We start from the raw sequence: 27,574 nt of genomic DNA, 5'->3' as shown, positions 1-27,574 counted from the left end.
TTGCAAATTAGTTTATCCTCCAATGAGCCTAAAGCCCTCTGCCTTTTGTACAGCAGGCATCAGTCACTTCGGAAACCGAGTTTTATGCCACCATCTGATTCCCCTTGGGTTGATGAAGGATTTTATTTGTGTGATAGGAAATGTGTTTTCACAATTTCCAACACACTTTTTTGTCACAAGAAAATATATTTTACTTTTGAACAACAATTTAAAGAAAAAATGCATTTTTATCAACCACATGAGTATAAACAGTATTAATATTCAATTATTACAATGGTGACGTTAGTAAGTAAATATTTCAAGATGTTTTTGTATTTAGTATCAAGATTTATGTGAGTCATTAATTTAATAAACTTCGATTTACAAAATCGTATTATCTTTTTTATGTTTACATAATTATTGGAATCGTTGAAGCCGGGAAAAGGCGTCCTAAAATGATATTGAATATTGTTGTATGAAAAAGTCATAGGGTGGGTTGCTCCTGTCTAGTACGTACGTAGTCTATCGAATTAAAAGCTAAATCACAGGCAGAAAAAACTAGTAGTTTCCGTTATCTCATAGCTTATGGTCTTTTGGAAATACCCAGTATATGTTTTTGCTTACTGGATTAATTAGATATCCAATAATGAAGATGGATCATCTTATGTATCGAAATATTTTGTATTTTTATGTAATAATAAATGCTAAAAATATTGTCTACATAATTGGCATTAAATTTCATAAAAAACAAACCTTATTCATAATACTAAATCGCTACTTTTGTGTGCGTCCTACGGTAAGGTAGCCTCCGAGTTATCGTAGCAACAACTCAAAAGCGGCTACGAGGTCCAATTTTTTACAAGCTTATTAACAATAAGGATTTAATTTTTTTGTCACATCATTTAAATTCTGTTTTAATTTTGAATGTATATTTTTGCCTACAGTTTCGTGAGCGCTTCTCGATGTGCATCTTGCATCGGCGAGACTGCGCGTGCGGCGTGGTACCGTCATTCTGACGGGTGGCGTGGTGCTCCGCCGCCCGGCCCCCGCCGCTCCCCCTGGGACTCCCTGCCCAGCCTGCGGCATGAGGGCAGCCTCAACGACTCGGGCTACAGAAGTAACCGTGCTGACAGCTTTGAACAACGGTAGTTAAAATCGAGTGAAGGTCATTCTATTACCAATTGAGAATGTTTGCAGAAGAATCTTGACAAAAGTTGTATGCGTTTAATTTCGATAAAAATTTGTGCACAAGTGAAACATATGAAAACTTAAAAGTACTCTACTTTTATTCTGAAATCAGCATACATCATAGCAATTATTTGTTTATTTTACAAAAGACATTTCAAGTTAATAAATTATTTTTTATAAATAAGTAACATATACGCTTAAAATGTTGCAAATAAGCTTTAATTTTTCATCATGTTTATAGCCTCTGACTCTAGTATCAGGAGAATAATATATCAATATGCGTAATGCATTTCGAAAAAATATATAAAGAACAGGGCTGATACTCTAATGAAAGTCAGCTTTTATAACGGATCACCCGTTTGGGAAATACTTCAATCCTTTCTTTAAGTATATTGAAATATTTCATTAAAGGTGTGATGTTAATTTACGCAGAAAACGCTATATTTTGTATATGACGATAGTTAACGTGAAAGTCGCCGGGTGCAACTTAACGAGAGAGATAATAACGAGAGAGATAAAGAACCATTTTATTTTGAAATAGATATCCATTATCTTTAAACGTGTTATTAGCAAATAATAATTTTAAACATTGCTATTTATGTATATCTTGATGTTTTCATATTCTTGGTAAAATATCTGTATATTAAGTGATTGCTTTTTTAAGCCAAGTAAGGCATTTGCCTTAATCTATTTAGATTCTTCTCGTTTTAGGTAAATTTATAAAAATTTTCTTAAATTTTTTTGCCAATCCTGATGATGATTTCTTCTTTATATTCGCTCAACATTTAAGAGTGAAACATATTGCTTGGAATCATATTTTTTTTATTTTTCCACATGTCTAATGCTATACAATTTTGTTTCAGTGGAGTATTCGACCGACAAGACAGCGTGCGATCGGAGTACACTAGTGACCGCGAGTCTACCCGTTACGGCATTGTGCAGCAAGCTTCCATAGACAGTACTGACTCCCGCATCTGTTACCTGACTTCCAGTGAGGTAAGTGTTCACCACCAAAGCATTACGAGTAAAAGATACAAGCGACGGCTATTCAGCTCGCTATCGCATTAAGCAGCGAGCTTCTATAGAAAGTACTGACTCTCTCATATGTTACCTGACTTCCGTAAATGTTGCTCATCTAAGGCATTACGGGAAGAAGACAGAACGGCATCGTGCGGCAAGCTTCCATAGAAAGTATTTTGACAAATAAATGGACTAAGAACTTGCGCGATGCGATGTTATTCTTAAAAGTTTTCTATAACGATACCAAGCACATGGCAGTTGTGTGGTTTAATAAAAATTACGTATTATTTTTGACAATAGGTCTGTTAACTGTCCAAATGATTGCATGCAGCTTAATTATGAGTTAGTTAGCTGTTTTTATATTAATGCCCAATGAACATGGGATTATTTTGCGAGTATTTTCTTTCGAATAAAACAAACATTTCGAAATTCGGTCCACATTGACGGAGAAATATGCGAATATACATAAAAATTATACACACGAACGTAGAACCTTCTTCTTTTTGAAGTCGGTTGATAAAAAATGAAGATAGATTAGACATTTTTTGTTAAAAATGGAAAGAAATACCAGAATGCAATAAATGCTGCTGATGAAAATGGAAGAAGTACCAGAATGCAGTAAAGCAAAGATGTGAGTTGGACAAATTTCAACTTACTCCTATTGCGACGAGTCTTCTTGTGACTTGTAAAGAGATTCATGATGACCGAAGTTTTCTGCAGTCAGATTTATATTCTTACAAATGCCTATACAAAGACCATTCTTCTAATTTTATAACTGAATAATTTGGATGAGTATACGGATATTTGGTATTCAATGTCGTAAAATCTTAATAAAAACAAATCATTCTCTGGTGTATTTTCCATTCTTGGCAGATTTCTGTTCTGATTTTATCTCTGCTTCTTTTACTGCTAGTTTTTTTCAAAAATCAAAACCCAAAAGACTAATATGGGGCGTAAAAAATTGTATCTATGAAACTTATGTTAAAAAACCTATTGGTACTAGAAATTAGTAATCTGGCATGGGTTGGGTAATCACATTGATCGCAAAAAAATATAATTATGCTGTTAAAAGTAACTATTCTTCTAGAAATATATATAAGATTGATAGTTTAACTCTCGAAACTTTTGCTAGTGCCTCGTGCTTAATATAATGTTTTATTTATCCTTCCTATAATTTTCTAAATGATGCTCTTCTAACTCTCCAACTAATGTGTGCAGGTAATGATAAAAAAATATTTAACTTTATTTCATTTTACCCGAAAAAACTACAATAGGTGGACTTATGCTAAAAACATTATCATTCAACCTATTATCATAAGTCTCTGTATAATCATCACATATTCATATTATTTATTCATGACTATTAAATGTATAGACAAAACAATTATATTAATTTTTAATATTGCGCCAATAAATCCTTCATCTCATTTTCTATCTACAGTTTATGTTAAAAGCATTACTCAAATCAGAGCTCTAATTGAGATCGGTTCGGATCTGGGTATACGCTAAATAATCCCCCAGCTAGCAATCTGAATCTATCCTCTTTGCAGCCGAGGTAAATCGCTTCTAGAGTCTGAAAGCTTACTCCAATTATCCTATGTTCAACGCTCCTTGCATAGAACGTGAAATCACATTTATTAATTTAAATATTGCAATGCATAGTTGTATTGGTAATAGATTTATATGCACGGAGAAACACTTGACATTGCATGTGAAGGCAAATAATTAATATGCTTATACTACATTTTATTACTTATAGCCAACTATCATTAAAAACAATCAGAGCAATGGCATTAGGAAGCAGAGTATATAACGCAATATACAACCTTAGTCACCTTTCCCCGGTAAACGTTTTCGCAAATAGCTAAAATCGATACCCGTCGTAGCTTACAACTTGTACTTCCGCTACTCCTTTCATGAGCTTTATAAAACATGAACGTACATTGAAGTCAAGCCAAGTTTACTGAAATATGATGTAATGTAGCTGCTCTGCTCTGTGTGCCTATTCATGTTGTTCAGGAATAATATAGGATTCAATATAAAAGCGTGCACGTAGGAGATCGACGTAATATGCAGCACAAGTGCCCTGCCTATTGTTGAGCCAGAGGTGGGTAGGAGGTCGGCCGCGCTCGGCTGCCGTCGGCCGGGCCTGCGCACCTCGGCGCGCGTCTCTGCGGCCCGACCTCTTCCAATCGCATCCTAAACGTAGCTTAAAAATATTATTTTGAGGTTAACTTCTACACAATGCAATGAAACGAAACAAATCGTGAGTTTCAAATGTTTAGATACGTCAATAAATAGTCGTGTCGAATGTCGCGAAAGAGAACTTTGAATCGGAAACTGAGACGTTTTGTTTGTGTAAATACAAAGCTTTTACTGTCAAGTGCACGGACAAAGAAGATTCACGTCATCCCTCGCTACGTTTCGCTCCATCATTGAAACTTAATCTTCATGGTTGTTGCAGGAAAGACTGTTCTAGTTAAACACTTGTGAATTTTTGCATTTAACAAACATATCCTTTGTGTCAAAGTGAAGTCAATTTTAGGGCCTAATGTACTAGTGAATTGTTATTACCAATCATAGTCCTGTTTCCATATTATAGTTAAAAGTAACGTAATTAGAAGAAATATTTTCTATTAGATTGTTCCTGCTTGTATATGCTTGATCCGCCTGTGATATTTCGTCTTGTTAATTAAATGTTGACCTATGTGTTACTTCTAAAGCTGCCAATGTTTACTATTATTAAACAATATATTATGACTCGTAGAGTATTGAATGTTATTATTAATAATATTTACATAATTGTCGGGTAGAAAATGATAATAATAGGGTATTAAGACATTTGGAACTTGCGACGCACAGAAATATACTACTGTTGGCTATATTTATATGTAAATCGCGTTAAATTTGCTGAAGCTGTTATGAAGTTTATCTAGAACTGCATGGGGGCCATCAAATCTAAGAATGCTGCATTTGAGGAGGTATTATTTACGTTATTTATTATAATGTAGTGGCAAACTCCTTTTCTGACTATCTCTATAGAGACATCCTTGCTTTTTAATTTGTCAAAGATATGTACTGAAAAACTATCTACTCCAGATTAAAAAATATTATAATACAAATTTCCTTGGTTATATAACTTCAAAATTTATTGATTATAGATAGGTACCTAGAGTTTAAAAAATGTTTACCTATTCTTCTTATTTAGTCACGTTATGTGAGTTCGGTTCGTATGTTAGTTTTGTCTATTTCAATCAGTCGCTATTAAAACGTGTGACAATTTTACAGGTATTACCTGTAAAAATGTCACTGTCAAAAACTGAAACATATCTATCGTTAAACTTGACGTTTAACGTATTAAAAAACATCTGTCCAATTTCACATGAATAAACACCCGCTGTTATCCTTAGACGTAAAGAAAAATACTTATACAGAACTAAGTTCCTCAGGCATTTCGCAAAAAAGCCATTGTGCCGTAAGATATCGTTATACGAGATTTCGCTTCGAACTCGCCATCCTGTTTTTATTTCCCTCGGTAAACTTGACGTAGGTACGCACATTGCTATTGTACATGTGTGTAAGCAGCTTAATCGTTCTTTGGAAACCGCTTCTCAAGGCCTGCCTTGCGCGTTACCCCAAGGACGTGTCCACGAACGTATTTACGAGAATTTTATCTTCGTTCAAGCGTGGCAGCGCGAATATACGAGGTTATTTTTAGAAGAGGATATGACACGTGAATCTTGACTTTTGTGAAGAGATTTAAATATGAATAGGTTTTATAATTGCGTAAACTCTAAACAAGTACTCATATTTAGCTGTTTATTACATTAACATACTTCGCTGCCCCAGCGAACCAATGAGGATCTAGGCCTCTAATACTAGAGATTTCTACTTTTTCTTATTCTTCACTTGTTTGCGGTACTTGTTGCTAGTCAGTTCATCGAGAATTTTTAGTACTTCATCCCGGTACTAAGGACGACTGTCAAAGGGAAGATGGCAGTTGGAGAATAAGAAGGAACAAGCAGCCGAATAGAAAGAAAAAGTCGCAATAAAAAGTATTTGGCATTATAGATTTCAGATGTAGGGACGCGTTGCGCTTGGCCGGTTTATATTATATTTGTTGTGATGTAAGATATTACTCAGCCGACATTTATGCCAAACAAAGTTGTAGGTCAACCAATAAATATATGTATAGATTTACACACTTGCGAATGTTAATATATTCTTTCTCTATTATGACACATTGTTATTTAATTTCATTAATTGCTCATAATTGTCATTAAACATGTTCCAAACGTACGATCTATCTATATGGAATTAAAATATAATTAAAACAATAATATATTATATATACAATAATATATATATAATAGTATTAATAAAAATACTTACAATCTGAAAAAAGCTTAAAATAATAAATGAATAGGTAATATTTTTTTCAAAGTATACACGACTACAAATAATAGTGAAATATTTCACAACTATACGCCAAAGCCTTACGTAATATGATACCCCATGAATAAAGGGGATAAGAGGATCCTTGATTTTAAAAACACATCACAATTTGCAAACTTTAACCATAACCCCAAATTGCCTTTTCCAACGTCGTAGCTCGTAGACGCCTACGAGGAGCAACAGCTCGTAACAAGTTGTTGCTACGAAAGTCGTGGAACGTTACTACGCAGGATTGTAATTTTAACTAACTACAAATTATGATGCTATACACGTTATTTATAAAATTAATTTCGGTATTTTGGAGCGATCGGAACTAACTGGAAAAGTTAGGCAATTAAAGTAATCGAGCCGAGCGCGAGGCGCGGGAAGATACTCACAAATAGAATACTAATGCGGGCCTGATTATATCTAATACATACTAAGAGCTTCGTAGAGTTTTCTTCTTGTGAGTTTTTATTCTTTCGACTTTATATGTATGTTCTGTTTTTAAAAATAATGTGAAGAAAATTCCATTGAATATCAATGTGAAATTTAATTTAACTTTTGTAACTATAGAACCAATATTCTCCTACGCCTCAGGTGCCAAAATAATGACCCTACACGCACATGTCAGTTTGTTTATATGATTTTTATTGTACAAACAACACATGTCAAAAGTAACTTACTTCATGTAAATATTAAAAGGAATAACTAATCATGAACATGAAGGGATAGTGCTATCTCTATTCATGTGAAATAGGTAATAGACATTGCTTGCTTATTGTGCTCATAAAACCAAGTAAGGTTTACGACATATAAAAACTAACATATTCAATTTATTTTGATTTGATATTGAAACAAAATTTCTCCATGTTCCCCCGGGTATTAAAATAAAGTTACTCACACCGTATCTGTAACATATGAATACTTAAAATATAACCTATATTTGACTAACAATATCTTGTAATAATATTCATTACGAAAAACATAAAAAGCCACCCTTTAGGTGGCATGTGATATGACTTTTACGACTACCTACCGCCGTAGCCCTGGGGCCCTGCGGCAGCTTTACTTTTTTGTTCTGTTTAGATTTGTATATTATTCTATGTCAAAATGCAAGCATCTACCTCAAAGTAGGTCACTTCGAGGTTAAGATTTCTATTAATTCGGAAATGGTTTTCACTTTATATTCTTAATCAAGTTATCTAAAAGTTCAATGAAGTCGTGAGTTTAGTCGCAAAGTCACCGCAATGCGAGAGCAATGCAGTAGTTTCATTTCAGTCAACTCTTAGCAAGAGGATGAAAGAATTTTGATCAACTTTTAGAAATTTATAAGAAAGGCTATTACGGTACGGTACGGGTACGGTAAAAAGAGTCTTCATGGATATTGACATGAATCTATAAGGGTTCCGTTTTTACCTTTTGAGGCACGGAATCCTAACAATGGATTTTCAGTTCTTGTTCACCGTTCCTGGTATGACCCTACAAAATCCAAATAGTATCGGCTTATTTGTCCAATGCCTCTCTATTTCACTCTAATGAATTCCTGAAAGCCTAGTGTTTATTCTTGAGCGCGGTGAAACGCTGTGAACGCTCGACCACTGTAAACTGTGTCAGGGTCGCCTTTCTATTGATCCCGTTTCTATCAACGCGACAAAACAAAATAACGAGATACAAGAAAACACTACAAACGCTTGAATGTTGACGAAATACAAAGTTATGATTTTAAAATGTAATAGAATTTAATTAAATGAATTTTCATAATATTTAATTTGAAATCAATGAGTCTAATTGTAACTCACCATTATCCCGTCAACCTGAACTTGTGTCTCAATGGTTACTATCACAAAATGTCTCTTCTGCTCACCACAGCAAGTAGTTTATTTTGGTTTTAGCTATAAGGTTAGTTATTCTGTCTCATCTAAGCTTTTTCTTGGTTTATTTCTCAATGTGAAATCTTTGGAGCATGAGGTTCCTGTATTTTTGATAACATCAAACCGGCTCTCTTTGGGTTTGCCCCTTCTGCTAGGGCTACGGAACTGATCGATTCACATAAGACAAGGTCGTAATTTAAAAAAAATAATGATTTGATATTGTCATGTTAGCAATATTCGACGGATTGCTTTACAGTAAAAATATATGTGGTATTCCCTTAAGTAACACTTCTGCTTTTTCCATATTTTTTGTAAGAGTGAGCCCATCCCATGTGTTTTCCGGCTTCGGTCCGTTGCGATGTGTAATTAATACGGACGCGACAGCCCGTAATAAATCAACACAAAGACTTTTGCAACTAAATTATGATTGACTACACGAAAATCAGAGCGCTTTTATCTACAATGACCATTATTTTGCTGCAGAGCGACATTATGTAACAACATAATGTCGCTCTGCAGCAAAATAATGGTTTGCAATATAAAATAATACTACAATTATGAAAGCTGTCATTGAAAGTATACTCGCGGATATATTTATACATATTAAATATAACAAAGTCCTCTGTCCCCGCTCTGTTCGCGATAATCTCAAAAAGGACTGCACGGATTTTCATCGGACCCGAGCGAAGCCGGGATGCGCCGCTAGTAACATATACGCATCCTACGCGTATTTATTACATTTCTTCTACTTACATTAGAAATGAAAGACATACAGAACCCAAGCTGGTCATTTGGAAGCTTGACATAAAACTACGATAGCGTTATTCAAATCCCCTTCTAGTGTAGAATAGAGCTGGAAACGTTTATTCGCATATTTGAACGTTTAATAACTAGATAGATATATCTAAACATGCGAACGTTCTTGGCATAACCTATCACGGGCATTGTTTACATTAATATTTTTTGTTTATTTATTTTTATTTTAGTCATAATAGGTATTTTTCCTTGTTTTTCCCAATCTTCGTCTAAATTTGAATATAGAACATTAAATAAAGAACCATAATTTAACCAAAAATAAGACAGCCACATAAAAACTTACACAAAAAGTGTTTTTAAGAATATATCCCCGCAATTTTTCGCAGATGGCTAAACAAATGGTTGGAAAAATGGCTCAACATGATGTATTTCCGCAGGAAACATGTTATACGGCGAAGACAGGCTATATATCGCATTTAATGTGTACGCTATTTGCTGGGGAAGCTTTTGACTCAAAATTATCTGAGTACACATAAACAAAAAAAAAATAATAAACACATACAATATACATGTAAACAATTTGATTTAAGTACTTTATCGTACCTTGAAACTGCTGCCTTTGATCGTTTGTAAATCATACTCGTAGACGTAAATTACTTCTTTATTTTTGGCTTCGCTCCCGTTGGAATTTTAAGATAAAATATAGCCTATAGCAGTCTTGGATAATGTACCTTTTTAATGGTAATAGAATTTTTGAAACCGGTTCGGTAGTTTCGGAGATTGCCCACATACATACAAACTCACAAAAGCTTACCTCTTTATAATAATAATAATATAGATTGGATTCTGAATTTTTAGATATTCAAATGATATTCCGCTTAGAGGATCCAGTGTAGAATAGAGCTGGAATCGTTTATTCGCATATTTGAACGTTTTATAACTAAATATATATACCTAAACATGCGAACGTTCTTGGCATAACCTATCACGGGCATTGTTTAGATTAATAATTATTGTTTATTTATTTTTATTTTGGTCATAATTAGGTTCTTTCCTTGTTTTGTTAATGAAGTGAAATCTTAGTAAACAATCAATATTCTGTACTTATTTTGACAAAAGAAACGAGTAAAGCTTAATTTTGTGAAATCCATAAAATAGGGCCATTTAAAAATCCTTACCAGTGTATATAAGTACTCAGTAAGACTATGCGGAACAGGCGAAATTGTTTAGATATTATTAAAATCCCAGATTTAAGTTCTGTGTTCTCATAAATTCTTCTCAAGGGCCTTGCTGTTTTATATTTCATTCTATTAAATAGACCATTATGTCGAGTTATTAACGTCGGCGAATCATCCAAGTGGCAATAGTTCACGGTGTTATATTTCGTACGTGTCTTGAAAGCTTTTCTTATATAAGTCGTGAAGGAAATAAAGCTTTACCGAAATGTTTTTTAACAGAAATATAACATTATGACATAAGAAAAATATATTAGTTTTACATTTAAACCGTTATGTTAAGTACATAAATAAAATAATTAATATTACATATCAATTTACTAAGAAATCACACACACTGTTCTTAAGTATATTCGTGTACACTAGCATTTTCTTATGTATCAATTTTAAGACGTAGGCCTCTTCTAATCTGCTCCACTCCTGATAATCTTTAGCAATAGCCATCCAATCTCGTCTTGCGTATCTATGCGTCATTTCATCTGGTGATGTAGTCTCCACTCTAGCAGTCTCCATATCCTCTCTCTTTTTGCATTTAAGTAATGTGTTTTGCCTTGATCACAATCCTTAGCTCTTGCATCTTGTTTCGATATATTGATGTGTTCGTACATTATTATTATTATTACTTTAATCAGTGGTAACTATAAACTATACATATTACGTAACTATCAATAAAAACTATACATATATATATAACTTGGAGGAAACACTTTTACTGTATATTTTTCTTTTATTTAACTTATGGGTCCCAAAGCGCACATTAGCCTGTGATACCTTAATTGAAAAAAATATATCCAGTAGCCTAGCCCCAAACGGCAAGGGACGTAGGTACTATATATGTATATATGAAGGTCTGATTGTTGGATATAATCATTTTCCATTTTTTTTGTTACAAACCTTTATTTAGTTTCAACTGTCCCGTCCGTCTGTAAAATCTTGTAAGTTAAATTTTACCTACTTGCGCTTGTCCTACAGAGTACAAACTTTCCACGTTGCTACAGTTTCCATAACAATACAATGATTAGTATTAATTAATGGTCCACCGAAATCTGCTTACAACGAGAGATCACCTCAATGGCATATTTTTTTTGCAACAATATCTCACTGACGATAATAAAAGCTTAAATCTTACATGTCCCGCCAGATTTTACAAAGTCAAAGAACTCATAAATATTTATTACTTCACTGGCTTATTGTCATGTTTTAACTAGTAAGTCATATAATAATTTTTCTTAAGAATGTTGGCATCAGACCGTTTTTTAATACCTATAATGGAGGAAAATTATCATCATCGCTTTTGTTGTTAGATTTTATTCAAATCGCGTAAAGGCATCTGAAATGACTTTTACGACTACATACCGCTATTCAGTGACAGGAAATCGCATACACACTAGTGAAATAATCTGTCCACCAGGGTGCAGATTTTCTCACGATGTTTTCCTTCACCGGAAGCAAGTGGTGGTCTATGCCACTAACCACTGAGTCAGATTGGTATACAAAGTACAAACACATGGATTCGAAACTGGGACCTTTCGATCACAAGATGGAAGGTTTTAAACACTGGGCTACCACCGCTTCGCATGGAGGAAAATGTACTTTCCGGAGCCAACCTTGATGAATAAAACTCTCAGTAGCGGCGGAAGATTGGAGAGGATGAGTGACCTTCCAGGGCGCTGGTTACCAAAGGGCGCCTGCGGTTTCATCAGAACTAAGTGTTGCTACAGGGGTAGTTTCTGCGAATGAGCTATTTTTTATACAGCACAGCTGTACTAGAAGTGAACACGAAAATACGCTCGCTAGATGGAGATAGCTAGATGGGGGGCGCGCCTTAGAAATATCGCCCAGGGCTCTGGTAATGCTGAAGCCGCCACTGGTACTCTTCTCAAAGCTCCGCCTCGTTGAAGATGCTCGCCGGTGCATTAATACGGGCTGCAATGCTGGGCCTTGTGTTATATTAGTCGTACGTGTAACATCACCCTGTGAGCAATTATTTTACTTAAGTTGTATCCAGCATGTGTATAATTTCGGTTGTAAACCTGTATTTTATATCTCTGAAGTGAAGACTCATGTAAAATTTGAATTAATGTTTTTGTGAAAATACCTATTTGTGTATTTGTTGTCGATAGACAACATTGCACAGTATAAAAAAGTACCCGCTGTCTGTATGTCCCTTGTTGTATGTCCCTATATATGCTTAGATCAATTAACCTATACAACGTATTTTGATGCTATTTTTTTAACAGATAGAGTGATTGAAGAGAAATGTATGTAGGTATATAACATTCATAATAATTCACTCGTGCGAAGCCGGGGCGGGCCACTAGTTTGATAAATAAAGCAAAGTTACAATTGCGGTTTTGCCCCATTGCTTAGTCACGCTCCGTTATTTTGACTTCCGTCGATAGACAGCGTAGAATAACGCAGAAATTGTATGTAGTTTCGACGTACGTCAACGCACGTCATTGTCGAACCTATAAAAAAAGCGCGATTGAGAAATGGGGCTTTTACGAGAGCATATTCTTTTATTTTAATATTTAAACTTGTCTTCCCAAATATTTCGTTTTATTAGTGATTTTTCAGACACACCTATATATGACATGTTTTTGTCTTTGTATATTACAATTTAATACTATCAGATAAAAAGGAGGAAATGAAAGTGTTGTAGCGATATTTTCCATTACTGAAACATGTAAGGGTTGGTAGTACGGTTCAAATGTGAGACTTCATGATCACGTAGGTACATATACATCACATACCTTTCTTGAAGTTTTGACTAAATTAAAGAAACTATTTTTTTTGTTAAAATAAACTTCTTTTATTATTATTATTTATATTTCTACTGTCACGTTTATTTATAAACATTTGATTGTTACAGGTAAGTAAAAGCGGCTTTCAACTATTTTTACCATTGAATGCAGGTAAGTCATAAAGGCTATATGAACTATTGAAGGTGTATGAAGTGTATAAGTTTGCAATAGTAAATGAGTGAAATGAAAAGGTAAAATGATTGCACTATATTCACTAACATTTGCACTGGTAACTAAAACAATTGATAAGATTTTTATCAATCACTCAACAATGATACAAAATTGGCCATATAACAATTTGACAACTGACATTAAACTTTTTTATTTTTTACAAAATAGAATGCCATAGGCTATCTTTCAACCGGAAAAGGAACTGTTCCCATGGGAAGTTATGCGGGCGAAGATCCGTGCGAATTCAGGTTTTCCATAAGATAGTTTCTACATTTATATTCTGCCAGATTTTACGAAAATATTAGTAGCGTTAACGCCGCATCACTCAGCTAATGGACTATAAAATTTCTCAAGAATTTCGCTTCCGAATACACGAAAATATCCTGGCACTTCCAAATATTAGCACATAGCACACATAAATTCTCAGGCTTTAGTGAAGTTCTCTTTAATATTTTTAGAATAACTTTAGATTATGTTGAAAAGAAATGAAGATATAAAAATTAAAGGAACTCCACTATCAAGAAGCCTTGATATTAATTTGATGGTGCTGAATGAAAATAAAAATGTTTAAAGTTATTTCAAAATATAATCCTAGTTAGTAGAGTTAGCAGAGTTAGCAGATAGGTTTTTATATGTTGTTTATTGTACTAAGTACTATTACTCTAATTTAGCTACTAAACTTACTTACATAACTATAATCGCAAAGCAATGTTCTTGTAACGCAAATATAAAAAGGTAACAATTCATTAAGTATAATTTACTGTACCTATTAAACTATACGCAATGTGCGATATTGCTCAATATACCATGTAAAAGTTAAAACATTCTCCCTTGTTTATTAAAAATAACACAAAAACAGGAGGGAGAATTTACTCTCGCAGATCCATTAACGCAGTAGGATAAGAAACAAACCATTTCCTTTCTGAACCCGTTCCAGGCGAAAATACTGATGCCAAGCATTTGCTCCAAATAGCCCACAATATACGTTAGCCCTAGTTACTTAATTTATTTGATAGCCGTGCCAGTTACTACAAAGATATAGAAAATAAACTAAACAGAAGAAAAGAACAAAATGTATAAGCCTTAAGTTAACTTGCAATATGTCACTATGTATGTATGTTTATTCGAATGGAATCTTGCAACTCAATTTTGATGCAGAAATCTTCAATCGATTCCGCTGAAATGTTGTACAGACTTTTAGTTTGCATTATTTTTTTTAGTTTGCATAACAATGTATTATTATGATAAGCATGACCTAATGGTGCACCCAGAAAAAGATCCAAACGCGCAAAATCTTCAATGCTTTACTGCACGGATATGATTTTTTTGTCACACATTGAATGCAATAAGATCTCTCTGACAATAATGAAAGTAATGTTAGAACCTGAGTAAATAAATACCTACACTATAATAATAATATAATATAATAATACACATATATTAAAAATTAAACGTTTATTTTATAACAACAAAAATTAATAGAAAAGGTAAAACGACTCTATAAAGATTGGAGCTTCGACTAAGTTAACTTCGTGTTACACCTAAGCCTCGTTTTCTTCATTTTTTATAAAACAACTCAATTTCCTGTTGAAGGAACAGTGAGGCTATTATGTAAAGGATTCAATACAACAAAAGCACATTGTAGAGGATTGTTTCCGATTACAGTCTTTGCTCGTCAAGATTTAACTTCCTAAATTGAAAATGTAAGGGTTGGTTGGATGTTGATTGAAAGTTTGCAATGTATTTTATAATACTTAAGTACTCAAAGATGCTAAATAAATCGTATTGTCTACTGTGTTTTGTATGTAAATGTAATCTTGATCTATTAACTAGTGTAAGCCAGTAACTACTCATTCATACTGATGGAAATTACTGAAAGGCGCTGGCGTCTGTAGGTTTAAGCATAATGTAATGGACACGTCACTCGACGCGCTCCTCGGGCGACGAGCGGATTGCTCGCTGCTACGTAAATGCAATGAAGTCGACGCACGACAAAACAGTAATGGATTTCGACGCTTATGGTAAAGCCACACAGGCCACTCTACCCTGTCCATGCAATACATCGGGGGAGGGGATTCCGTCGAAGCCTCACGCCTGCGCCCCTGTATCAGCGCCATATTATTTTCTTATACCGTATTCTCGGTTCGTTTGCTACGTCAATTAGTTGCGACGTATAGGAGATACGACATAACACGATCGATTCACAACTGCAATCACACACACAATTTCATGTGTCACCTCGTAATGTTGTATGCTTGTAATTTAGTATTGTTTTATCCAAGGGAAGAATGCATATTGTAATTCTATTGTTCGTAGATATATCTTAAACTGCATTCATGTTTTAGTATGATGATAGTCTCAGTTTTATAATGATCATTTGAGTATCTTATTCTATTTAACACGAAGAAAATAATCTTCTCCAATCATATGAAATTGTTCCTTTTTGGTATCACATTCCTACATACTTTTCCTAATTATTGGTTAAGAAACCATTCAATGACCTGTAAACGATAAAAAGCGTTCTTGTTGTTTATTGGAACCATTAGGGTATTAATTTACGATTTCAAATGGAAATCAAAGTTTCTCTCTGGTAAAATTTAATCACGTTTTCCAAAATAAGCAAAGGTACGCCTTTGATCTGAATCTCGCACGGAAGGTAAGTCGATTTGTAATTAAATTGATGACGATGCTCAGCCAACGAGCGATGATAATTTATGATTCATTAACTTTGCCTTTTAGCGACATTGAAAACACCTACACTTAGTCGTTATGAGAACATGTAATTAATGTATTTAACAGAAAGGTTACTTTCTATATACTTAAATTAATATGTAGTAAATTCAGCAAGTATTTTTAAAAAATAGGAATAGTAACTCTGAAAAGAACAAAAAAATTGGGAAAATATAGGCGAGCAATGATAGGTATGGACAATTTTGTTTCTCCAAATATTCTCAAACGCGTTACCCCAGGCTCGGCCATCTGAGCTCGATATTCCCTTCTTTTTCATAAGTATCATCTTCATAAATGTTCCAGACATCAGTTTGATCTTTTGTTCCACATATCGTTAAATAATTACATTCTAAACTTATCTTTTCAGGTTGAGTTAGTAATTATTTTTATTTAACTGTATACTGCATATATACGTTATTACTGGTATATATACGTTATATAAATAAATACGTTTGAAGAGCGTCGCTGTGATTGCTCGCAAATTCCATGTTTAACCAAGTCTGTGTTGCCCGAATATTTATGTACATTTTCCTGACAGTGGGGCACGACACCTTTGGGCGAGGGAGATAAATCTGCGGAATAACCAATCGTGTCGGTTAATCCGAGCATTTCACCTCCAGAATTTCAAAAGGCATCGAATAAAACATACTTCTATTACATTAGTCATGTAACGTTATCAAATAAGTAAATATTTTATTCAATTTCTCGACTCATTATTATATGAAAACCGTTCGGGCCGCGCCGAAACCTGGGTTTTTTTATTCAACCGCTATAAATATTTCATCCACTTACCCCCACTACAACTTAAATATGTAATGTAAGTAGCGACCGAAGAAGTTGGTAATATAGTATTGTGGGGTAAATTATTAAATTCATCGTCTGTATATGGATAGATCCATACTTCCGTACTGATAGATACTTCAAATGTTATCCGTCGATTTTGACTTCTAAGTTAAGTAATTACTTTAGGTAGATGAAATCCAAGCAAACATTGTTATAAAAATTTGGTTTGCAAGTTCAGCATTCGTAAAGCACCAACAAACCCATCCACTTAACACCATAACAACCATTACGGAATATTTCCTAAGCTTTAATTAGGACAAATTCGGCATTTGCTTACGTTTGAGGAAAAAAACCTGGAAAACTGGAAATTTCTACGATTTCCAAGCATATTTCGAATAAAGTGGCGCAATCAGCACTAAAGACCGGATTCGACTCTAATGAAAATAGGTTAGAAGGTTGCGCCGCGGAGTAACAACCCACAAAATAAAGAAGGCGCAGGGATGGCTTCGGTTTGTTCACGAAACTCCAGTTCTCGAAATTTCCTGTTTATTGTATTATTACGCCGCTTTATTATGCATAAAAGCGGATTTCTTTTATTTAGCGTTCAATAATGCCTATTATTTTGTTTATTCAGAAAATTAACAGCATCGCAATATAAGTATACAAAATAACAATAAAATATAAAATCAACCATACGTCTATTCGTATTTGTGTCATAAAGATTCTATTCATATAGGTAATCCCGCTATCTATGACATTCTGAGAGTGTCACTTCATAGACGAAACTATGGCTTATAAATTTACTATAGCCTGTCTCTAGCAATTTTCTACTTGGTTTGTTTTTTTATTTTGTGGCCAAGCAGTCTGCTTGCCTGCCTCCGCATTCGTGGTAAATATTCTATAAAACGGAAGCTCTGTCAAAGAGTTTCCAACTCTATTAAAGGCCAGGCCATCTCGATCGATATTATGTTACTAGTAAACAAAAATTACCGGCAACTAGGTCCTCCTAAATATCATGATAATAATTCAGTGAATAACCAAATTGTAAACAAACAATTCTGAAGATACTATTAGTTAGAATTTGTCTAACTTCAGAATGTTTACATTTTAATATTATAAGTTGTCATAGATGTTATAAATAATAATAAATAAATAAATATATTAGGACAAATCACACAGATTGAGCTAGCCCCAAAGTAAGTTCGAGACTTGTGTTATGGGATACTAACTCAACGATACTATATTTTATAACAAATACATATATAGATAAACATCCAAGACTCGGGCCAATCAAAAAAAGATCATTTTGTCCCGGGACCTCTCGGTTCAGTGGCAAGAACATTACCACTGCGCCACCGAGGTACTACACACAATGCACACTCAATGTACTTTTACATATATCTTACTCCTTTAGTCTGCGTCAGTATTATATTATTATATTGTAGGCATTATAAAAATCGATAAACTGTCAACGGTATATCAATCTATCCAAAATCATGCCAATAAATTCGCCGTTTTTGCCGTTACATAGAATTCCGTATAAGGTAAATTGATATTCTTGTTATTGTAACTCTTATTCTTCATTGACTGTACTCACATCTTAATGGTACTGATAAAATTAGGAATTTGTTTTATATTTATTCGTAAATCTCTAAAAACAATCGCTTATTTTCAAATCTTTTTAAAAACCATTTAGAAAATAAATGGGGACATTAATAACCATTTATGCGCGCAATTAGACAAACGACCTCTCACGTTAAATACATATTTCCCCATTCTATCTCCGCTAAAATAAGAAAAGGAATATAAATACCTAATACAGGCACCAACTTTACTTTCAGCCATGATTTAGATATGTGGTCGTGGTTGTACGGAAGTTTTCAAGAAGACAAGAATAAATACTTGAGCTCTCTCGCAATCGTGAGCATTGCGTCCAAGATAGATTTGTCGCATACACTCCACGACATGATATCGATACATATAGTTTGTTGTCATCCGGCTATGCTATGATTTTGTCAGTCGGGGTATTTCCCAGACAGCTACGATTAAAAATGATGGATGAGGATTACTACCGCCCATAAAATCTTATCGAAAAATACCTATTTGTGATCGCGATATAACGGAAAAGCGATGTCAATCAATAATATCCATGTCGGGCCCTGATGAAATCTAGCGTGGATAGTGAATAAACCCAGTGCAATAACCCCGTCTCGAATTGTAAATGTATAAAGTCGAATGTTTTATGTCTTTCTACTCCTGAGTTACACGAAGACGGCAAGAATATATTCCGCGTGAGAAAACTCCGCAGCAAAGCGTGATAGTCGCGCGATAACGCTCTGCCATGTTCTACTCTAATTAGATTAAGCTGCGACTGCATTAAATCTGCACGTAACACCCACCAGCCATCCGTACATTATTTATACGTCGAGGCATCAAATTTTTTCTCAGAAAGTAAAGATTGATGATAAAAGCCCGAAAACTTTGAGTTACCCTCTGTCAAAACTTTTTATGACGATAATTTGATTTAAATTTGATTTTGTGAACTTGTATTTTACTCCTTTTATTTGAAAGTCTTACCAAGAAGTGTAGAATTATCGTTGGTATAAAAAAGTAATAATTACACATTTGAAGCCAATTATTGTATCTTATTAAAATTTAACTATTTTTTTATACATAATTTATCTAAAAATATTTGATCGACAATTGTTAATTTTGAAGTAATAAATTAAAAGCCCGTTTGATATAGTGGTAGGCGGGCGGAGCGGGCATCGGGCGCCGCCCGCCCGCAGGCGCGCGTGCTCCGAAAGCGCCCGAGGAGTGACGATCGTTTCAGTCGAATCGTAACGAAGTTGGACGATCACAACCACCCTCCGCGTGCCGGACCAGTCGCAGCGAGGCCGCCGGGGCGTTGGAGCGGCTCAGTGTCTCTCTAGTGCTTGATTATGTAACACAAAAACTTATAAGTTTATTTATTCACTCATGTACAAATCAAGTCGCGACTCTCTCGACGTCAACCTAAACATTGAAGCCGAAATGAATTAAATTAAATTTGTTGTGCAACAGTGATGTGTACGCCTCTCCTCGCGGCGGTAGTACGTCAGAATAGATTTAGCGTTATAAAAACTCAATTGGAATACTTGTGATATCAGCTGTCATAACTGGATTGTTGGATTTGTATATTTTTATCAAATTAGTGCTATGTTGTGTCATCAAGATGAATGTAATAAATTTAACGGATTATTATGTACTATAGCAAAATTAAGACTTACCGGGCGGCGATCGTTCAATAATAAAGGTTGTGAAAGTTGTAAACGGTGGGCCAGGTCGTAGTTGTTGTTCCAATTAAAAGTACAAATAGAATGAAACAAATGGGATTTTGGCGCAATGCAGGACGCTGGATGAAAATGTTCACGCAGTTGCGGTGACTCATTCCGAATCCATAATTGCTTAGTCGAGCCAATATTCGATTCAATTTCAAACGTTGAATTAACTCGTGATCTCAGATCTGTCAACATTGATCAAATTGAGATACGAATATAGAAAAATTGAGATAGGATTTTTATAACTGTTTCGAATGTACATTTGTACTTACATCTTAGACTCGTTGACTCGAGACTCGCTGGCAATAGTAATGTTATGCTACAACAAGTAATCGCGCATTTCCATTCTTATTATGGTGCATCCAAGTGCAATGGAAATCCTTTCTAGTATGGATATCTCTTATGTGCATCCCTACATTTGTATTTGCTGATTCTATCAACATCTCCAGACGCGTTATATTTTATTCATGTGTTTTGTTCAAGTATTTTGAAATGTGTTTTATTCTTTATCTAGTATTAATAAATAAAGAAACGATGCTTTAATTCAATAAAAGTTTCGTCAATAATATAAATTCAGAAATACCTAAGAAGCAAAAGCTACATTCTCACGATACAGAAGGATAGTTTCTATGTAAATTATAAATGTATCCTTGACCCGCCGGCCAAAAGAATTTTTGATATTCCAATCTGAAAAAGGGAATATTTCTTGCGTACGTCGGAATATAAATTCCAATGAAAAAAGGTCCTTTGAACTAACTGAAACATGCCGAATTACATTGTTTTCAATCTCTGATTTATATTTTGCTATGTTTTATTACATTGTTTAGATTATTAGGCAGAAGATATACATACGTTGGCATATATTTTGTTATCACCTTGAATAAAAAATGTTTTGTATAGTTATATCATTATCAAACGCTAAATATATTTCATTATTTTGGCAGACACACATTTTATAATATCCATATTTCTTATTTAGAACCAGAATTATAAAATGGAATCATAATTATTGTGGGAACTGACAGCGCTCGGTGTAGATTTAAGCTTCAATTTTACCGAAGCGTATTGACCTTTGAACTTTTAAAAATCATTCGTATAGTGTGTACGAAAACGTTACTAGGTCGCGTTATATAATATAAATGAAAATTAATAATTATTATATATAATTATTAAAACTTTTAGAGAAATCTTCTCCAGTCGCGCAAAGCAGTTTATTAAGTGGGTATTGTATAACACTGAAACCTGTGAAACTTTCGGCTGTGTTAACACTTATAACACTAGTTGGTTAAATCGAAGAACGTCATATTTTTTTTTATTTAAAACGAAAGATAATTAATAAATTTCTTTGCACAATTATCGACAGTTTTTACTTTTTACGCCACGTTTTATGACGTGCAGAAGATATTCAGCCAACGGCGATGAACCAAATACGATGTCGCTTTGGTGCGGTCCTCACGCCCTACTTCACTCGGAGTTCGCGCCGGCTATTAGCGTAATTAAAAACTACTACAAAAAGATACACTTTGTCCATCCATATGAGACACTACTTCTTAGACGTTTGAATAGTTAAGTATGTTATGTTATTAGCATAATTTTTAGGTGGAATATAATAACCTTTGAGTTAGAGATGGAGTGGTCGTTTAAATATGATTTAATAAAATATAACTTACTATCAAATTTTTTATGTTTACTTAAAAACTTAAAGTTTATTTTTTATCAAATATTTAAAGAATTCTTAGATAGGAATAATACATATTTCTCCATTCCGTCCTTACAAGTTAGTTACAAGCTACTTTCAAACTCTTTAAAAAATAGTTTAAACTTTGCTATTAGCTTTGAGTGACTTCTGCTTCACAGCTAAAACTGAAGACTCATATTGTCAACTGTCATATCTGTCTTAAAATTTTCGTAATAGTAACAAGTTTCAGTAAAATAAACTCTATAATTCTGTCTTACATTTATCACAAAGGCTTTGTGACAATTCTCTCTATAATCGTCACTTGAATCTGTAAAAATAAATAGTCGTACAACTTCAAAATAATAACAATCATAAAAACCAAGAGGCTATTAATAGTCAACATCGTTATCCTAAACAAAGACAATAACTGTTTTAAATATTGTAAACAATTATTTTTGCTGGCTGACAGCTTGTTACGGGCCCTCTGGGGACAAGCCACTTCAATCGCAGCCGTTTATATCGGATCCTCAATACAAGTTCTTATTGCCATGTTTTCCTATGCGTAAAGATAAATGTAAATATTATTTCAAAATGACATATGCATCGAAATGACATCGAAAAATAGGCATCGAAAAATAAATATTGAAAGAGCATGCTATAGACAGAAAAAATGATAGAGTAAAAATTATTAAGTAGTTTGTACATATACAAACTGATAAAATACCAACGTTTTTTAATCTTAAGTTATACCAGAATCAGAGTATTAAGATGCTATTCGTTTAATATATAATTAGTTACAATTTAGAGTTCGTTAGTTAAATTAAGTAGTTGTGTGTAGAACTTGCACTGCCCGGTATGTTTGTAGATCAATCGTGACATTCGTAACACGGTATCTATGGTCGGTCGTTAAGGTCGTTGTCGTTTTTATTTAAATTAGCATTTCATATTCACGTCATGACTAGGAATCTTAATTATATTTCTGTCTTGATAACATAGCATAGGATTAAAATACATTTTTTTTGCTGAATTCTGAAATGAATTTACAGAGAGACGTTTAAATCATTGAGGGTAAAAAAATGAATGAATTTTAATAACTTTGTGTAACAGGCACTTCGAAGTGTTCATTATTCCTGTTGAAAGTTTAATTCAGACTTAAGAGTAGCCAGTGTTATCAAAATGACTTTTAACTCAGGAATGTGTGTAAAATGAGGCATTTGTCACAATAACGGTGCTAGAAGAACCGTCAAGGCAGGAGCGGAAGTCGGAGAGGAGAGGCAGGTGCGTGATGAGGTGACGTTCGAGCGCCGGCCGCTGACGCCGCTCCTCGCCAATGATGGTGGAGACGCACCGCGCGCCGCCGCCCCGCTGCGCGCGCGCGCCCGAGCCTCGCACCAAGCCTGCCTCTGCTTCCGCGCCCCCCTCGCTCGCCGGCAGCGGCACGGTCATGCACTTGCGTCGAAGGAGACACAAGACTGTGCACTTCGGCGAGAACCTTCTGATGCAGGTCTGCGCCGACCGCGCTCACTTGGCGGCTTTAGGAGCTAGAGTTCCCGATGTTTCTTTCTGCCATAAATCTCACACAGGGGTACAAAAAGGAGATGCGCGATTTTGTTGCGTAGCCCACCATTGCTGCCTAGCGGCTGGGGCTCTGGTAGCTTTAACGTCGAACGGACGACCCAAGCCCCGGAGACAACGCAGTGGTGATTCGCATTCGAGTGGCGGGGAGACCGCAGACAAAGGAGAGGGCGGCGGTGGTTCTATAGCCAAGGAGCCTAAACGCAAGACGAGACATCATCATCACCACCATCACCATCACAAAATTCATAGTTGTCCGTACCATGATATTGCTCCACCGCCTGAAGATGAGCCTGATGAAAAAGCCATCATCCCGAAGAAAACAGTTTCGCCTTATCTTTTCATACCTAGTAAATTAGAACCGAATGTGCAGCAACTGTTCAGTTTCATAGAGAGCGTGCTGAGCGCTTGGGCTGCCGAGGAAGGGCTGACGAGCACGGGCGAGTATTCTGAGCCGGACGAGCGTATAGTGCGCCGGCGCAAGCTCAACAAGTACAAAAAGCGGACCGATGTACTTAATATACGACGTATAGTGTATGAAGTCTCGATTTTGCACGGCACTAAGCTACTAGGCAATGTAAGATACCGCCATTACCATTGGAAGGGAACGGCACAAACGTGTAACGAAGCATTTCTTAGGAAGGTGAGTGTTCATGATAGTTTAAACTCTGAGTCTAAACTAAACGCTAATGTTTAAACTATTTCCAGATATATTTAAATTTACGCATTCTCACTTACATTCTAATACAGATCACATATTGACTCCATGTACACACAATAACGGCTCACACTCAAAACTTAAAACAAAACAAAAAATTACAATTTTTTGTCCTTTGTTGCATTAGACCAGTTTAACCCATACAATCAAAAACTACAGCTCATTTTATTTACTTACCGTAATGTCAACTAATAGGGTTAGTCCCCTTTCTTTCTAGTGAGTTTTGTTAGCATCATTACTACAATGAAATGGATTATTAATTAAGATAATTTATCCTCGATGATGTAATAATATGATTTTTTATAATAAAGCAAGGGTTAGTCGCTAATATAGAATAAAACAAATCGTTTTAGGTAACTAATAAAGTTGAAGATATGTTCATATACGTAATTTCTGATCTAGAGAATTATTAAGATTAAAAGGGAAAATGAAAAATGTATATTTTTGCCCCAAAAGCATTTCAGGAAAAAATCCGGAATGTTAATCCAGATTATATTCAAACCGGGTACGGAATTTCATCCGCCATTGAAGCGTGAATGAGTAACAAACAACCAAATTTTTTAAGCCTTAGAGTTAATAGAGGTATTATGGTCTTAAACTTTTAGTCTAACCATTTCTAATGTTTATATAACGTTGGCCTAAAAACAAGTCATTTAGAGGTTATGTTACCTTTCATTTATCATTGTGTCATTAACAATAACTTCTTAGTTAAAAGCAATCCCAAGATAAAAAGCCCACAGTAGATAGCTAACATTTTGACCTTATTTTAGTTTCCTCTCGGAGGAAACTGCAATTTCCTTTTTTGCTAATGAGCGCCTTTTCTCTCTCTATTTGGCGCAATTGGCGCACAAATATTTGTTTTTCACTCTTCAGGCCCTGACACGTACCACGCGGCAACAGCCATTTACATGCGATGCAGAACAATACGTTGACAACATACCTAATCTAGATTCATGAACTTTGGAATGGTTTCGGCTAAGAGGTTTGAATTCACTTCAATCTCGCGTCTTTGGAAGCAAGCGTCTTACGTAACAAATATAAAAGAAATGATTACTTACAACAAAGTAAACGTTACCTTCAAAGCGATATCGACGAAACGTGGTTTGGTTTGTGTTTGAACAACTGAATAATATCAACGAGTTCGTCCTTTTGTTTTCGTGTTACAGATTTTTTTCTCAATATTATTTTTCAAAGATCTTTATCTCATTTATTTTGTTGTAAATAAATTATACAATACTCAGGTGTTTGCTTAAGTAATTAATATGAAAAGGTGTAATATTAGACGGGATTTAAACAAGAAAAGTTTGGTAGAGTAACTACGATGATTCGCAAAACTGAAATCTCCCATGACTAACAGTTTTCGTATATAGAATCAGGTATAGTACGCTAGCGTTAAACGATCCCAAAGTAAAAGTTTGTTTGTGAAACTACGACGATTTCCAGTAAACTAAGCGCGGTACGTCTGAACGGCGTAATAACTATAAGCATGTTTTGCCGGAGGGAGCTCTGAGGTGCCAAAAGCGATTAATATAAATGCAATTTAATTTCAAGCAGGAGTTAACGACTCACCGCTTTGAAATATCTCATTATTTGTTCTCAAGATTTGATTTTTGGTATATATTGGTGGCGTACCATACACTGATATTGGTAGCTAGAAGTATTTAAGTAAACCCCCGTTTAATATATTGTTTGTTTACAAATATAATATAAGTTTATAAATCGTCATTATAATAAAAGGATAAAAGTAAAAATATATATGAAGTATACTTGTTGAAACAGGACTAAAAATGCGGCATGAAAAAAGGGAGGCCTATACCCAGTCTTAGGTTGATACGAGTATAGACTGAAAATATTATGAAAATTCAAAACATAATCATTTATTCATGTCTTGATGCATAATGACGAATTCATTTATCATTATTTCAAAATTAATAAGTCTAAAACAACATGTCTTTCTTTACGCACTTAGTGAATATAATTATTTGGTTGTATGAAGAAAGTGATGTGGTGGTTTCCTTCGTGAAAGGCGGAAGAGAGGGCGCAGTGCGTCAAGGGCCATCGAGCTGAGGGCCGAGCCGCATGCGCTGCTCAAAGCGGTTCTTTCCTTCTTGCATTGTGTTCAGATCAAAAGCGCAAGAGATTCTTTTTTATTATATTCGTCAACATCGTCATAATTATAATAAAATACATATCATAATACTATATTTTGAATTTGACAACCTACCCCTTACAAAAACCTTAGTGGCATAAGGGCAACAAACACTAAACGTACTCTAATTAGTAAAATACCCGATAATGTATAAGACTTCCGAGATTTTTTGCATGCACATATCTGACGTATATTGTTTAATACTTACTGGTGCTAAAACTCTTTGCCATGTAATAGAATAAATAAATATAACGTTTAATTAATAATCTATCAATATTTTATATAAACTAAAAAGAAAATTTCTATCATAATTTCATTTTTGAGACGAAATATTAATAAAATTGTACCTGTAAATGAAAAAAAGAAATATTACTTCGAGATACATTTTTTATATTTTTGAAATAAAATTGTGCTAAAGTAATGAAAGTCTCGTTTCGGACTCGTTCCAGTGCTTTCCGTCGTAGATAGTATATACTATGTACTATATCGTGAGCAGGGAGGTAACAATTTTCCGAGGCAGACGCCAGAACTCTAGTGGCGGAAAACTGCGTGACGTACTTACCTGCCGAGCAAAGTTTGCTACTGTTTAAGTTATTAACGGTGAATAATAGTTAAAAGGCACAGACATTCTAAATCTGTGTTAAAAGGTTATATATGTTTAATATACTTGACATCAGATTTATGGAGAGAGCTGCGCTCCGGGGCTTCGCTCCTCCCGTGGGAATTCTGGGATAAAAAGTACCCTATGTGTCATTCCAAGTTCTATTCTACTCATGTACCTAATTTCATAACAATCGGTTTAGTAGATTTTTCGTGAAAGAGTAACAAACATACATATATACTTCTTCACAAACTTTCGCATAAACTTACTTTCGCATTTATAATTGGGATTGAGATTAGTAAGACTGAAACGAACACAATGCTACAGGCTCAACTACAATGACTGTACTGAAATAGGAAACTAAAGTGTAATCAAAGTAAGGAAGGCTTCTCGAACGAGTACGTGGCTCGTTACATCTTTGACGTTGCGAGCTTTCTACGTATTGTGTTGCAAGTCTTACGTGGTCAAGCGTTCAATTCAGAAGTAGATAGTAATGAGATAATAGAATTTCAAGGTTTTCTTTTCTTGTTGCTTTGACTTGAGATATAAATTAATATTT

General features: G+C 34.6%; 1 protein-coding gene across 23 annotated transcripts in view; it reads left to right on the top strand.

Moving 5' to 3' along the window:
- Positions 1 to 27,574, top strand: part of sif (still life) — a 99,011-nt gene that overhangs the window by 31,181 nt on the left and 40,256 nt on the right. For 17 of the 23 annotated variants that reach the window (XM_053746431.2, XM_053746430.2, XM_064436014.1 and 14 more), the window contains 2 exons: positions 924 to 1,124; positions 2,031 to 2,163. In XM_053746431.2, coding sequence (XP_053602406.1) covers positions 924 to 1,124; positions 2,031 to 2,163 — 334 coding nt within the window. Of the gene's footprint in view, positions 1 to 923; positions 1,125 to 2,030; positions 2,164 to 19,813; positions 20,195 to 23,018; positions 24,191 to 27,574 lie in introns of those variants that run through there. The other 6 variants (XM_053746437.1, XM_053746436.1, XM_053746434.1 and 3 more) reach the window with 6 other exon arrangements.

The sequence above is a fragment of the Plodia interpunctella genome, chromosome 6 (assembly GCF_027563975.2).
Source record: "Plodia interpunctella isolate USDA-ARS_2022_Savannah chromosome 6, ilPloInte3.2, whole genome shotgun sequence".
NCBI classification, from domain to species: Eukaryota; Metazoa; Arthropoda; class Insecta; order Lepidoptera; family Pyralidae; genus Plodia; species Plodia interpunctella.
The sequence above is the reverse complement of the archived record's forward strand: the minus strand, read 5'-3'. Positions and strand labels throughout refer to the sequence as shown.